The 15,031-nt window shown below is 34.2% G+C and overlaps 1 protein-coding gene across 1 annotated transcript; it reads left to right on the forward strand.

The window, feature by feature from the left end:
* Positions 1–1,706: 1,706 nt before the first annotated feature.
* LOC129254815 (uncharacterized) lies at positions 1,707–14,527 on the forward strand. Its single transcript, XM_054893345.2, has 4 exons — positions 1,707–2,153; positions 7,751–8,049; positions 9,458–9,613; positions 10,225–14,527. Exons 1-4 carry the CDS (start codon positions 1,890–1,892, stop codon positions 10,406–10,408), a joined length of 903 nt encoding a protein of 300 aa, XP_054749320.2. The 5' UTR covers positions 1,707–1,889; the 3' UTR covers positions 10,409–14,527.
* Positions 14,528–15,031: the final 504 nt, after the last annotated feature.

The following is a 15,031-nucleotide window of genomic DNA, read 5'->3' on the forward strand; positions in this document are numbered from 1 at the left end:
AACAAATGTACTATTTTTATCTACTTATCAACTTTAAACAGAAGAGCAAACATATAGAGCCAATCAAAATGAAAATTTTAATTGAAATTTCGATAGCTTGAATCATTTCTTTTAACATATTGATAAAAGAAATATCTGACAATTATTCTTCAAAAAAAAATTAAAATACACAGGAAAATCAAACTTACATTTTTTTTCTCTGAAGAAAAAAAATTATTAATCCTACATATACATCGTTTTTATAAAGTCTGTTTACACTTTACAAATGCTGTTCCCCCTGGACCAACAGGCAATTTTTGAAATTCTCAAATAAAACATTTGAACTTGGTAAGCAACTTCGAGTTTATTTTGTTGATAGAAAAACTCTGGTCAGTTGCATTACACTTTTGTCTAGCACCACAAATTTTGACATATTATCTTTATGATGACCCTCAGATTATCCCAACAAATTTCTTTACAAAACATTCAATAGTTTTCTGTTATATTGACATTTAGTAAAAAAGGAAATATGTATATATATACATATATATATAAATACATATATATATATATAATCTATATATATATAGTACAATAGGCCATGATATAGTCTATAACTTTTTGTATGGTTCAGATTCTCTTATAAGGAGATGCGTAAGGCAGATATTTTTTAGGCCTCTTGTGACCCCTTTCTTTGTATTTATAAACTTCCATTTGACATTGAATAAAAAATTGTGATCCAAATTTGAAAAAGAACCAATATAATTACATGTTTGTAGATCTAGCTAGGTCTATAGTATAACAAGAATTTTGGAAAATGTCCGCTTTTGCAGTTTGCTTTGAATTGCCCATCTGTTGTTCTATAGTCTAATTTAAAAAAAGTCTTGTAACTTGATAAAGTTGATTTCTAACTTTATCACATGTTTTGAATTATTTTTCAATGTAATGCAGGCCAAATGAATTCTAATTTATAATTATTGTTTGTGTAAACCAAGTAGATTTTCTTGTGTAAACCTCTACTTATTTACTATGTATGATTGAGTAACGACTAACGTTACTAATTAATATATTTCAGAATAAGAGTTTATCAAATTGTTAATTACCTGCTATAAATAATATGACGTCTGTGACGATTCTGTGTGGTTTATAATCCATCTTACTCATAGAAGTTAGAACGATTAACGATCCAGCAAAATAAGAACAATATTGGTAGTAATACTTCTGTAAACGTCAGCCACAACTGTTCTTTCAACAAAACTTCACAGAATTCTTTGCAATGTACGGCAACCACCAGAGAACACACCCCGACAGGTTTGGCAGGACCACCTTTGAGTTACCGTGGGCCGTGGGATTGTAATGAAGCACCGACCGGCTAGCTAGCTGCTTGTAGTATATAGTGTGTTGATATTGCATTGACGTACGTACGTGATCTCGATATCGCATGTGTCAGGTGACCGCAATCGAGTTTTTAATAATAATATGGAACATTCCAAAATTAGGGGGAACTTAGGATGATATCTTTTTACTTAATTCGTTAAATATGACTTTTAGTAAAGTTGATGATTCTGATGATTATGAAATATCTTGTATAAATTAATTTAAATTTTTTTAGATTATTATATTTCATAAATATGAAATATATATAAAATAAATATATAAAGTTTATCTTACTAAAGTGGACGAATCTAAGACTGTTATATGGTAATGATCTCAAAGTGACAATGATTACGTTGGATACTTGGGCATTCGTTGGATTACAAACGTACACCATTCTGCTTTTGGGAGTTTTAGCGGGATTTCAAACAAGTTTCGCCGCGCCGATATCGTGACCCGTCCATCCGAAACAAATAAGATAGCATCACGCTGCTTCAGTTTTTGTCTAAAGCAAGCTTATTTGAAATCTGAAAGTAATGTCGAGTGAAAATTGTAATCTGCTTTCCCCTCTGGTTCACTCAATGAATTTGAGGATTTCACAGGATCATTTGCATGAAGATTATTCGGAGGTCGAAGCCGAGAAAGACTATCTTCTTTCAACGGACAGGAGACAAACCTTCGCTGCCGAGCCGCTGGAAGTGGTGAACATGGGTTTGCAGCATTTGAGGACAGCCAGGGGGACAGCGACCCGTCGGCTCAGAACTGTGAAGAAAGCATGGGGCACATTCAAAGCGAAAGCGGTATGTAATGTTTAACTTAGATCTGTTGACATTAAGTTACATATTGACGTTAAACTTTACAATTCACAATGTCTAAAATTTTGCACCTACAATAGTTTGTGAACTTTCTTGCAAATTATTTTTAGGATCGTATTTAGGCCTACATAGCCTAGGCCTAGGCCTACATGATTTACAAAATGAAAAAACAAACCACAGAAAAATTCAGCTGCAGTCATGTCATCGAATCTGCACAGAAATCAAGGCAAGGTCCAATTGCAGGAAAGGATCTTTTGTGTCGCCCATCTATGCGGTGTAGAGTACCAAACTTAGTCTATCACTCTATCATTTTCTATGCGGAATATTTCTGAAATTTATGATAAACAAATAGAATTTGTTAGCTAGCTTTTTTTAGTTTTAAATCAAGTTAGTTTTATACAAAATTACAATTTCATGAGATTGAGATATCAGACCATTTTAATTTTTATAAACAAAGTCAAAGATTTTGTTGTTAACTTTGAAAGGAGGAATAACATATGTTTGCAGGTAATGTATTTTCACATGGCGCATTGCAAGGCTCGACATTAGCGGTGGCCCGGGGCCACCAGAAATTCACCTCGGGCAACCATTATTGAAAAAATATTAAGTTTTGGTGGCCCGAATCGGGCAACCAATAATTTTCAGAATAGCGCAATTTTTCTCCCCATTTTGCACGCATTTATCAACTTTCTACAGTTCAAATTGCAAGCCAGTTCGTCATGCGCCCTTTTTGTTGATCTACACACAAACACACACACAAAATTGGCCTAGGCCCCTACCGCTATAGCATTAAGTAGCTTTTATCCAGCCGGACGCGCCGGCCGGCTGGCGTGAGCTTTGCATGCTTCAAGCAGCTGTGAGTCAGCAGCCTATTCAGACTCGGGGAGCTGCAATACGAAATGTTGCTGCTAAGAAATCTTCCACAGAACTGTGAAAATCCAAGTCAAAGTCACATTTTACACCAATGAAAAGCCCTTCTACAGACCTTTTTGCCAAAATCTGGTGTATCCTGATTATTTTCAAGCATTAAAAAGAGGAATCATGACCTCTCTTTTGACTCAAAAAGACCGATTTCCAAATGAAAATAATGCACATAAAAACACATAGGTGAGTACATCACAGTCCCACGTGTGCATTTGTATGTATCTTGTTACTTGGTTTCTTTCGAAGCTGTGTCTTTTCCGGTCTTTTCTAGCCAAAAATAAACAGACAGTTACTTTCTTTCTTGTTTATAAATGACTTCTTAAACAACTCTTGAGAAAGTAAATACTTTGGGAAGGCATTTCATTAATATGAAATGTGAATTTTTCCAACATTTTGGCAAATATAGGGAAGGAATTTTCTCACACTTTTTTTTGCCGTTTTATTATTTTAAAAAACCATTTATACCCATTTATTAATTTTCAATGTTTTTCTTTATATTTTTCGGGCCACCAAACTTTAATATCGGGCCACCAAAAAAAATTATTTGAAGGTTTTGGTGGCCCGAACGGGCCACCACCAAAAAAAGTTAATGTGGAGCCTTGCGCATTGTAATAAATCTTTAAATGAGAGACCCGAAAGTCGGTTCTTGCAAAGACCCTTGTGCAATCGGTCCCAAGTCTACGGTATGCTAGTACATGTAGGTTGCCTCTGATCGACAGGAAATCTAAGCATAGTGCGACAGGAAATCCAAACAAATTGCCACTGCAACTTCCAGGTTGCACATACGGACCTAACCCAGAGAGCTCCCGCCCGCGCAGCGGGCGGGAGCCCAGAAGCTTACCGTGTATTTTACCATTGTCACCGGACTAGGGTGATTTATGGTCTAAATATTTCTCCAAATGAATTGTGAAAACGGAAAGTATACAATTACCACGATTATATGGATGAAGGTCTAACGAGTGGCAGATTCCTGACATCTGGGCACAGTCTGGAACCTCAAAAAAACTAAAAATTCTCTCCTTCTACCCAGTCTCGATCGGCCATTTTGTTACGATTTTTAACAAAAATGGCCGATCGAGACGGGGTAGAAGGAGAGAACTTTTCGTTTTTTTGAGGTTCCAGACTGCCCAGATGTCAGGAATCTGCCACTCGTTAGACCTTCATCCATATAATCGTGGTAATTGTATACTTTCTGTTTTCACAATTCATTTGGAGAAATATTTAGACCATAAATCACCCTAGTCCGGTGACAATGGTAAAATACACAGTAAGCTTCTGGGCTCCCGCCCGCGCAGCGGGCGGGAGCTCTCTGGGTTAATACGGACCTAGATCTACATGTACAACATTGTCATTGAACAAATTTGAAACTGCCTGTCGATTGTCATAAGTTGAAAGTTACTTGATTGGATTTTTTTCAGATATTTCAAATTATGATGCAGCTTCACTGCACTCATAGCGGGGCCAAAAGGGGGCACAATTACCTGAAAAATGTTTGCGCCTAGCTATCTAGATTTTGTGGCTTTATAGGCGGAATCGATGGCTTTATGAGCACAAATTTGAGCCCGTTCCGACTTATTTAAAGGTTTGTGTATGCAAGGCTCCACATTAACTTTTTTTGGTGGTGGCCCATTCGGGCCACCAAAACCATCAAATAATTTTTTTTGGTGGCCCGATATTAAAGTTTGGTGGCCCGAAAAATATAAAGAAACACATTAAGAATTAATAAAACAAACTTCTGAAATATTAATTCTGCAGCCACTACCACTAAGTTACTTTCACTTTATCATCTTGTATGTAAACCTTGTTTGCTGTTATTTAACTTTGCTAATTGGCTTGTGGTAAAATATAAATTGTTTCTATCGTTGTAAAAATGAAATGATTGAAAGAGAATAAATGAATTTTATTGTTCGCAGGTTGTGTGGACTTTTTTTTTAAATCTCCGTATAGACACACACTCATATTGGTAAAGTAAATAAATAGTGCATAGCAAACTCAGATAGATGTACAAAACAATGGTTTTTCATTTCTTCCTCTTTGAATCCTAAAAGCTAGATTATGCAGGCCTCAAATCCAGTTTATTTCTGTTTTCTCTTTTGCAGCATATTATAGCAGGAGAAAATCACAGAAAAATATGCTGCAAAATTAGAACAATGCATAAAAGGGGAAACAAATGAAAATAATTGTCAAAAAGCATATTACAAAAAGAAAACAAAAAATAAAAGAAATAAGTGAGAAAAAAAAAGAAAAAAAGAAAATGAAGAAAGAAAAAACAAAGAACAGGGAAAAAAAGAAAAGAAAAAATTTAGAGAGAAAAAAAAAGAAAGTGAAAGAAAAGTGAATAAAACAAAATGAATATAAACATGGGGAAAAGGGGAAAATTAAGAAGCCATTACGAATATTTTTTAAAAGCTGTGGCAACAGTCTATTCTGACTGGAATATAATTAAAAGCCAAGCAAATAATTTTCACTTACCTTCTGGGAATGGCACATTTCTATTTTTATATCCTTTAGTTTGTATTATTTTATTTTCAGTAGAAACATATTTTTTAATCAGGCATATTCAATGGGAAGGGGTATAAATGGTTTAACCACTGTAAAAAAAATGAAAGAAAAAAAAATAAGAAAACGGCGAAAGTTATATCTGGAAAAAAAGTGTGAGAAAAGTCCTTCCCTATATTTGCCAAAATGTTGGAAAAATTCACATTTCATATCAATGAAATGCCTTCCCAAAGTATTTACTTTCTCAAGAGTGGTTTAAGAAGTCATTTATAAACAAGAAAGAAAGAAACTGTCTGTTTATTTTTGGCTAGAAAAGACACAGCTTCGAAAGAAACCAAGTATCAACATACATACAATTGCACACGTGGGACTGTGATGTACTTACCTATGTGTTTTTATGTGTATTAATTCATTTGGAAATCGGTCTTTTGTAGTCAAAAGAGAGGTCATAATTCCTCTTCTTAATGCTTGCAAATAATCAGGGTACACCAAATTTTCGTAATATAGACTGTAGAATGTCATTTCATAGGTGTAAAATGTGACTTTGACTCAGATTTTCAAAGTTCTGTGGAAGATTTCTTAGCAGCAACATTTTTTTTATCGCAGCTCCATCTAGAGCACAGCTGTATGCAGTGGCTTCATGCAAAGCTCACGCCAGCCTGCCGGCGCGGCTGGCTGGATAATAGCTACTGTATGCTATAGCTGTAGGCCTAATATGCAAACTTTGTGTGTGTGTATTTGTGTGTAGATCAACAAAAAGGGCGCATGACGAACTGGGTTGCAATTTGAACTGTAGAAAGTTGATAAATGCGTGCAAAATCGGGAGAAAAATTGCGCTACTTTGAAAATTATTGGTTGCCCGATTCGGGCCACCAAAACTGAACATTTTATCAATAATGGTTGCCCGAGGTGAATTTCTGGTGGCCCCGGGCCACCGCTAATGTCGAGCCTTGGTGTATGAAATGCAGACGACTGAGACAAGGATACGCCCAAAATTTGGAATATCCTGAAAGTGACCAAATTTTTCTGTCTTTTCCTATTTGCCTACCTCACATTGGGATAAGGTCAGCTACCATACATGAGATCTCAAAGTCCAGGCTGGCTAGCGGCATATGTGCCCAGCAGAGTATATCCTGAGCAGAGGACACAAATTATTTTAATTTCTTTTTATTATGGAAAAGTACTTTTGTCTTTAACATTTGAGTGGAGAAATTTCAATATCCACGATACAAACTTTGCTCACCCTGAAAAAGGCCCCTCTAACGTCGCTAGTTACCTGTAGATTGGGTCAAAAGAGGTCATGAATTGAACTATGGAATATGAAATAAATCCTGAAATCAGATTCCTCCTGTACAATGCATTGATCCTCAGAGAGGTGCTTTTAGAAAGAGTGGGGGTGTAGGCCCATATTTTTTTCACTCCTATCGTCATGCATCATTGAACAATATTACTATTTTGTACTATCATGATATTGTATTGAATGGTTTGCCATCTCTTGCTTGATCTCATAAACTCTAATGCCCTAGCCCCCCCCCCCCCCCACACACACACACACACAAACATACACCTTTTTTTATTTCCTTTTCCCACTCGTAATTTGTTTCTGCATGATTCTTACTGCTATCACTTTTTTTCTATCTTTGATACCTTAATTGATTAGAATTGTACGTATGGAATATTTGGGAGGATGGTAATCATTTTAAGAACACTTGTAAATGATCTGGTATGTTTTCTTTGGTGGGAATGGCAAATGTGCACTATGTTCCTATCTTTTTCCTATAATTTTTAAACAGTGTATTATAGACTGAAATTGATTGTGGTAAAACTAAAAAATGCACTTTGTTTTGATATCCAGACTTTCGAGATAGTCTAAAGAGAGAAGTTGGATCAATGCAAAATTGCGTGGGGAAGCTTTATTTCATCTCCATTTTTTAATATGTTGGACATGATTCCACTTAATTTACACATTCTCTTTCACCCTCATTATACATCAAAGTAATTAATATTTTCATTTAAGGAGCAGATAATTGATAATAACGTTCTTCAGCTTTTCAGTTGTTAAATATTATTGTAAAAATGCCAGATTTTATTGATGCATAATCATTTTGAAAATTTTATGTTGATGATATTTTTTTATTTCTCTTGAATGAATATTACAGAAAAAACACACTGCAGTGCCACAACCTAAACTGAAACCCCAACAGCTCTGGAGTTTGTCTCTCACCAGTCCCCAATCTCCCAGTGCCCGTGCCCTCATGCTAAACTCGCCCCTCACCCCAGACCCCTATGCCACACCCGGCAACAGCCGTAGGTACCGTCAGGCATCCAGCTTAACCACACCAGAAACCCCTCTCACCCCCCTGAGAAGATCAGCCCGTATTGCCAGCCAGACTCCGACTCCTTGTAGAGACGGCAAGACAAGGAAAAGAACGGGTGGCAGAAGAACAACACCAAAAAGGTGGGTATGCAGAGTCTATGAGGTGCACTCTTACATGGACGAGTGTCGATCACAACGGTCAAGGGCAGTTAAATAACCATATTTATACAGCTGCAGTAGACAATAATACAATCACTGAAGAACGTACAAGAACTCTTCACATTATTTGTGTGGAACAATCAAAACAGTTCAGGCTTGTTACAACCGATAATGTCGCACCAACGCATAATGTCGCAGATTGCGACATTATGCCAAGAGCGTCCGACGCATAATGTCACAGTCAACGCATAATGTCGTAGTTTTTCTAACACATAACGTCACATGTCGCAACGCATAATGTCGCAGCAAATTGTCAACGCATAATGTCACATGTCGCAATGCATAATGTCACAGCGGTATTGTCTTCAGGACTCGAGCTACAGATAAGATATAAAATATGCTTTCACTAAGTATTTTGAGACACGAGAAAGAGAATTAAGTGATTTGGAAATCAGGATTACTCTTTGTATGGATATTTATCGGTTTATTGCCATTTCGTCTACTGCCTTTTTCCTCACTATCGCATGGTCTGATATTATTTCGTCTACCATTAGTTAGTCAACTATCAACATAGTCCAATAACCATTTCGTCTAATTACCATCTCGTCTAATAGCCAGTTGGTCTAATAGCCGATTAGCCGTTTTGTTTATTTTTATTTAGTCTAATTGTATTTTTTTCTTCATTTTTTATATCTTTTCTGTAGCTCGAGTCCTGAGACAATACCGCTGTGACATTATGCATTGCGACATGTGACATTATGCATTGACAATTTGCTGCAACATTATACGTTGCGACATGTGACGTTATGCATTAGAAAAACTACGACATTATGCGTTGACTGCGACATTATGCGTTGGTGCGACATTATCGGTTGTAACAAGGCTTACTGTCATTGACCAGCTCGGACTGTTGTTCTAGTGTGATCACAATCATTGAACCTTTCTTGCTATTTTTGAAAGGCAGAATCGAATAAGGTTAGCGCTTATGAATACTCAAAATAGAGTGAGTCACGTACTTGATCCACATGACTTAATTTCTATAATTGCCTATAATTGAACACACATAATCTATTCCTTGTTTTGCTTGTATTGATTCATTCAATACAAGCAAAACAAAATGGCTTAAATAGATAACATGTGTTCAAAGTATTTGACAAAAATAATACTTTAATAACTTCATTTCTTGAATTAATCAAACAAATTTTAAAAAGGTACTCCTGGTGGATATTGCTTACAATGAGACTGAGGCACATGTAGATCCTACTTTTAGTTGTTTGAGGGAAGGTTTTTCTTTTGTAGTTTTGTTGATATTCTCATCATTCTTCTTGACAGTTTACTAGATTTAAGTTTCATTTTTTTCAATTTTTATACTATCCCTTCATTCCTTCAGAATCCAGCTCAATGCCAGCCCTGGACAGATCCTGCGTGAACTCAATGCCATGTGCTTACAGACAGGTCAAAGGTCAACATCATCAGTATCTTCTGGAGTCAACGCTCTTAAAGCCATGAGTGAAGGTTTATCGCAGACCATTACAAAACAAGACAGGTATGAATAATCATTTTGTTGTAGGCCTTACAGGTGGTAAATTAATACCCTTCACAGGAGTCAAAATACAAATCATTTCATTTTGTTAAATGATTATCATAATTTTTGTTTTAATATAAATTTGCAGCCTGGCAATTCCATTAAAAAATTGACCCTCTTGATTTAGGACGTTCCTATCATTATTTATCTCTGTTATATAGTTTTCATAAGGTAATTTGTAATGCTCTCAAATTATGATGGCTCTGTTGATTAAGTGAAGTAAAACTGGATAAAATGTGGGTCAGACATTTAAAGTTTAGTATTTTACGAAAGTGTTAAAAGGGACTGAAGCACAATAAAACACTCCTGAAAATATTTTTTATTCAGTTGATTGAATGTATGTGTTTTACTCTTGTTTCTTTTATTTGATATTCATTTAAGAAGTGCTCCAGTTTATTGGCCCTTTTTTCACAAGATAATAGTTTATGCTACAGATATTAATCAGGATAACTATTAAGAGTTTTCTTTCCTTGAAAGAAACTCTAGATAACTATCTTTCATACAACAGCATTCTGCTTTTTTTCTCTCTTATATCTTTTCTATTTTCCTCTTTTTTCTTTCTCTTGTTTTAGTTCTGGTACATTAACCGAGATTCCTGTTCAGAAGCCAGCAACTAAAGATAAATCAACCTGTGCCATGGATTCAAAAGAGAATGAATCAGAACCTAGCCGTGTCACCAGACTACGACGCAACAGAGGGGTAATGGTATCCCAGAATACAACAGACGGACAGATGCTCACAGAAAACTTTGCTTAGGGTTAGGGCTCACATGAATTAACATCAAAATCAAATGGCTTTATAAGATAACAATCCGTGGAATCAGATGGCTCTAATTAACATTTCTATTAAAAGTATTTCCCCCTAAGATTTCTGTGCACACCATATAGTGAATTAATAATTCTCTTGGGGAGACTAAAAGCACCCTTAATCGCCAAATTGAGGTTTTGAAAATATTGTTTTGAGTGATACAAATACTTCAAATATCTTTTTGCCAGTAGGCGCAAGGTTTTCTGGAAACCACAAAACCAAGGCCTACTTTTATGAAACTAGTTATCAGTACTAAATACTAGTATTAGAATTTTATAGCAAATTCACTCTCATCCAATCAAACTGCACTATTTTATTAATTTGTAACTTGCCATCCATAACAGGTTTTATGAAATGGAGCCAAGTTTCAAAGTTTAGCATCATATTTCTGCTCATTGGATTCTATGTTTGCATATTTTCAACAGCAAAAAAAAAGAAAGAAAGTGATGTAGTGCTGATAACTTGTGCTGCTGCTTTTAATAGTATTTCACAAATTACTTCGCTCTCTAATTCGCTTGTAATTTTCAGCAATTGCACTGAAAATGAAAAATATTCATACTTCCATATGCAAATTTAGAGAGAGGTACTTTAGGGGATTTCGTTTTATTCAACATTTCACCAAGAGATTTGATTTGCCAGTATCTTGATTATCATTTTGGTTTGAATTGAAGTGGAAAACAATGATTGGTAATGAAGTGCATTGTTATTTTCAGGATCATTTCAATCATAAGTCTGGTCATTTTTATTGCTGTGAAATCTGCACACCAAATGAAAATCAGTTTTCTCATTACACCTTGAACAATTGGAAATTTGATGAGGATTTCAGAAAAATATCTTTGTCCATGTTTAGGTGCTCATACTATTACCTTGCAATATGCCATTTTTCTATTCACCTTTGACTCCATCTTGCAACCTTTTGTATGTTACACTTTTTTATAATTTGCCTTAGTGGCAACCCTTTTATAAAGGCTTAATTTTCAATTTCCCTGAATATTGTTTTGTATATGACTATGTGATAATATACTATATGTAAGACTGTCCACAATGATCGCATGCTTTGGATTAGGTGTATGCAGGTCACTATTTGCCTATAAGATATCCGTTTGAGTTTTTTCCAAATTTGTAGCTTTGCTTGAACTGTGACTCAGTTGTTCACAATTTTTAAAAACAATAGAACTTTAATAGCATGGTCCTTAGGACAACAAAATTACCTTTGAATAACAGGTAGTGTGTTGTATCAGGTTCCATGTACAGAGCAGAAATGTTGAATTTCACCAACCAAACAGATATGAGGTTTAACAGTGGAGAGCAACATACCCCTTGCTCTGCTCAGGTTAGTACATTCTACAGATGCAAAACAAGCCACCGGTTTCTTTTATACAATAGCTCTGAAAAATAAAAGAATCAATTATAGACAATTTTGTTAAGGTTTCTTTAACTCTCCTTTCAATATCTGTTGTATGCAGATATATTTAAGAAACTTTAAAATGTATATTTTATCCCTTTTTTTTACTCAAAAAGTATCATTCAATTGGACCTGTATGGAATTCAGAAGTGCCTTTGGTGGCCGAGCGTGTTGGTAATACATGCAATGTACAAAAGAGTGATACACTTACGTATTACTGACTCTTCTGTACGTTGCATTTGTGATGTCGGGAGAATAATCGTTGGAAAACAGCTATGATTACTTTGCCATTATGGCAACTACATGTATCATGGTATTATCAGGCTTATCAGCCAATCACAATCAAGGTTTCCATGGTAGTTACAATAATGACAAAATTACCATAGTAAGTCTTTATGAAACAACCCTGATATCTTCATGCTGAGTTTCCTATATCAAAAAGTAGAAATGATACCACTACCAGGTACATAAAATATGGTCTTTATACTATATTGTTTTTAAATCCATTTACAAAACATTTTGTATGCTATAACTAATAGAATTTGTCTTACTTAATAGACAACATTCCCTGTCTATTTGTGGTTATAACTTGATATATGAAAATATAATATTTCTTATTATTATTTAGATGTAGGGTTTTAGAGGCGCAGATATTTTTTGACGTCTTGCGAGGTTGTTTCAAGGAGACAAAAATATTAAAACTGATTTTTAACGTGCATGCCTATGAAAACCATCCAATATTGAAAATATTGGACAAAATGAATATTTTGCCCCGCCCACAAGATAATCATTGGTTAATACATTATTGTGCGCATGAAGCTTGCATTGCGCATTAGTTGCCAGGAGGTGTGGTAAATTAGGACCGTCAATTTATTGAATTCAAATGCGCTTGCACTATACGCTATAAAGCGCATCTTTACTTTATTACAGAGATTTCTTTTTTCTTTTGATATGACAATACTCAGGCGCCATGCTCATGATTTACAGGATTGCCATAAATGATGGTTACTAAAAACATTTTTTTTTTTTGCTTCATTATTTTATTCTTAGCTTTGTGGGGGTATCTAAGTAATAATAATAATATTGGATGACCAATTTTTCGTTGGATGCGTAGAAATATTGTTACTCGCTGAAGAACAATATTGGATTCGTCTTCGACTCATCCAATATTGTTCTTCAGCCCGTACAATATTTCTTCGCATCCTACCCAAGGCCATACAATATTCCCTAAATATGACCTCTTGTATTTATGCGTGTACTTTATGTTAATCTCACTTTATTACTGCACAGGCTTCGACTACTATAGTTACTGTTATAATCTATATTGTTGATTCTTGTTTTGATTAACCATGTTAACAATTTTGTCATGTATTCATCATTTATCAATAGTACTTATAATGCATTAGGAATCTGTATCGTGCAACTTAATATACTTGGTGTGCTTATTTATCATGTATAATCAATTAATACTTTATGACTAATCAATATTGGTGTATTTATAAAGAACTTGTACTAAAGTGTACTTTAATTTACATGGTATTAGTTTATATCTTTTTACAGGCTGCATACTGTATTCATTTATTCTTTTATTATTATTTTTTGTATATTGTGTATATCTCATGTAATTTACATTTCCTAATGTTGTTTTTACCAGTTCCCTCATTACAAATGGTTGGTGACTGTATATGAAATGATGGTTTTATGAATTGTATTATTTAGCATTGTCCTTCTTTTTTTAGTGAATACACATAAATCTAAATACTGAGTACTGTTTCTTGATATTTTGCCAGGATTTCCAGAAAGTTATTCAGATGATAATAATTTTAAAGTTAATAAACTTTACATTTAAAGTTTGTAGAATTATTTTATTGACAAATGTCATAGCTCTTTTCACTAATATTGAATTTACTTTGGGCTTTTAAGATGTACATAGTTTGTATAAGAATTGGTTGAACGTAAGAACTTTATAGAAATAGGGGGTATGAAGTGCATTATTTTATTTATTTGAATAGTAGAATTTATGAACAAAACTAAATGTTGGCTTTTTAACTTTTTTATGTCAAAAAATATGTTTGAACTGTATAAATTGGTATACACAACGTAAATTGTTTTAAAGAAAATTATTACAAAGGAGCTTTGATTTTGCATTGTTTTTATATTGTTAAACACTCTTTGGCAGATTTGTTAAGTTTCAAGAGTTGTTGTTGGGTTTTTTTTTCTCTTTCTTTCTTTTGAAAAGTGGGATATCATAGAGAACAAGCACTCAATTATTCATTCAAGACAACATTGTGGATCACTCCAATGTAAAATGTTGGAGGTTAATAAGACCAAAAGCTTGAGTCACTGTACAATGGATGTTCCACTCAACTACATTGGCTACACTCACTGGTAAAATGTCAGATAATGTTATATAAATCCCCAGAAACAATGGTTAATGAGTTGTATTGTAGTAATAACATAATATTAATTGGAAATAATGGATTTTTTTTTCACAAGGTAAGTGGGTTAGAAATGTTTATTTTAGTATCAACTCTTTTCCAAATAATTTTGATCATGTATTGGCATCATAGCTTTCATTGTATTAGTTGAAAAAATCTCCTTGAAGAATGTATATGTATACTTGCCATGTTACTTTGAATTAAACTGCTTGTTTATACTTATAATTGCTTTTTTGTGTCTTATTTTTACTTTGTATGAATGCAAGGCTCAGTTAAATGAAAGGATCTTTCCAATGACCATCTTACTTTGATATGATATGCCATATAGGGCAACTTTTGTGTTAAAAAAAATCAAACCTAAATTGTGACTTATAAACCTATCAGTTTGTGCAAACCATCAATTATAAGAATACCATGACTTAACTCTTAATGATTCTATAACTAATTTGAATAACAAATATCATGATTATGGTTTATTGTTGATTATGGTTATTATTATAAATAAATGCCTCATACAGCATCTCATAGCAGATCAGAAATATGGAAGTTGATCCTTGCAAAGATCTTTTAATGAAGTTGAAATTCTTGGGAGTAAATAAGTACATTTAATGATTAAATGTAAACAGTACATATTGTATAATCTGATGACTATAAAGTATCACTTGTATATCATTACAGTGAAACCAAGTTGTTGAAGGGATTTGTTGCTGAGCAACCTGTAACTGGTCT

Source organism: Lytechinus pictus, chromosome 2 (genome assembly GCF_037042905.1).
Source record: "Lytechinus pictus isolate F3 Inbred chromosome 2, Lp3.0, whole genome shotgun sequence".
NCBI classification, from domain to species: domain Eukaryota; kingdom Metazoa; phylum Echinodermata; class Echinoidea; order Temnopleuroida; family Toxopneustidae; genus Lytechinus; species Lytechinus pictus.

Bases quoted from the DNA above. Each gene is read 5' to 3' on its own strand.
- LOC129254815 (XM_054893345.2), top strand. From the start codon at position 1,890: ATGTCGAGTGAAAATTGTAATCTGCTTTCCCCTCTGGTTCACTCAATG. The intron at 8,050-9,457 runs GTGGGTATGCAG...TCATTCCTTCAG, and splicing joins AGAAGAACAACACCAAAAAG to AATCCAGCTCAATGCCAGCC. The intron at 9,614-10,224 runs GTATGAATAATC...CTCTTGTTTTAG, and splicing joins ACCATTACAAAACAAGACAG to TTCTGGTACATTAACCGAGA.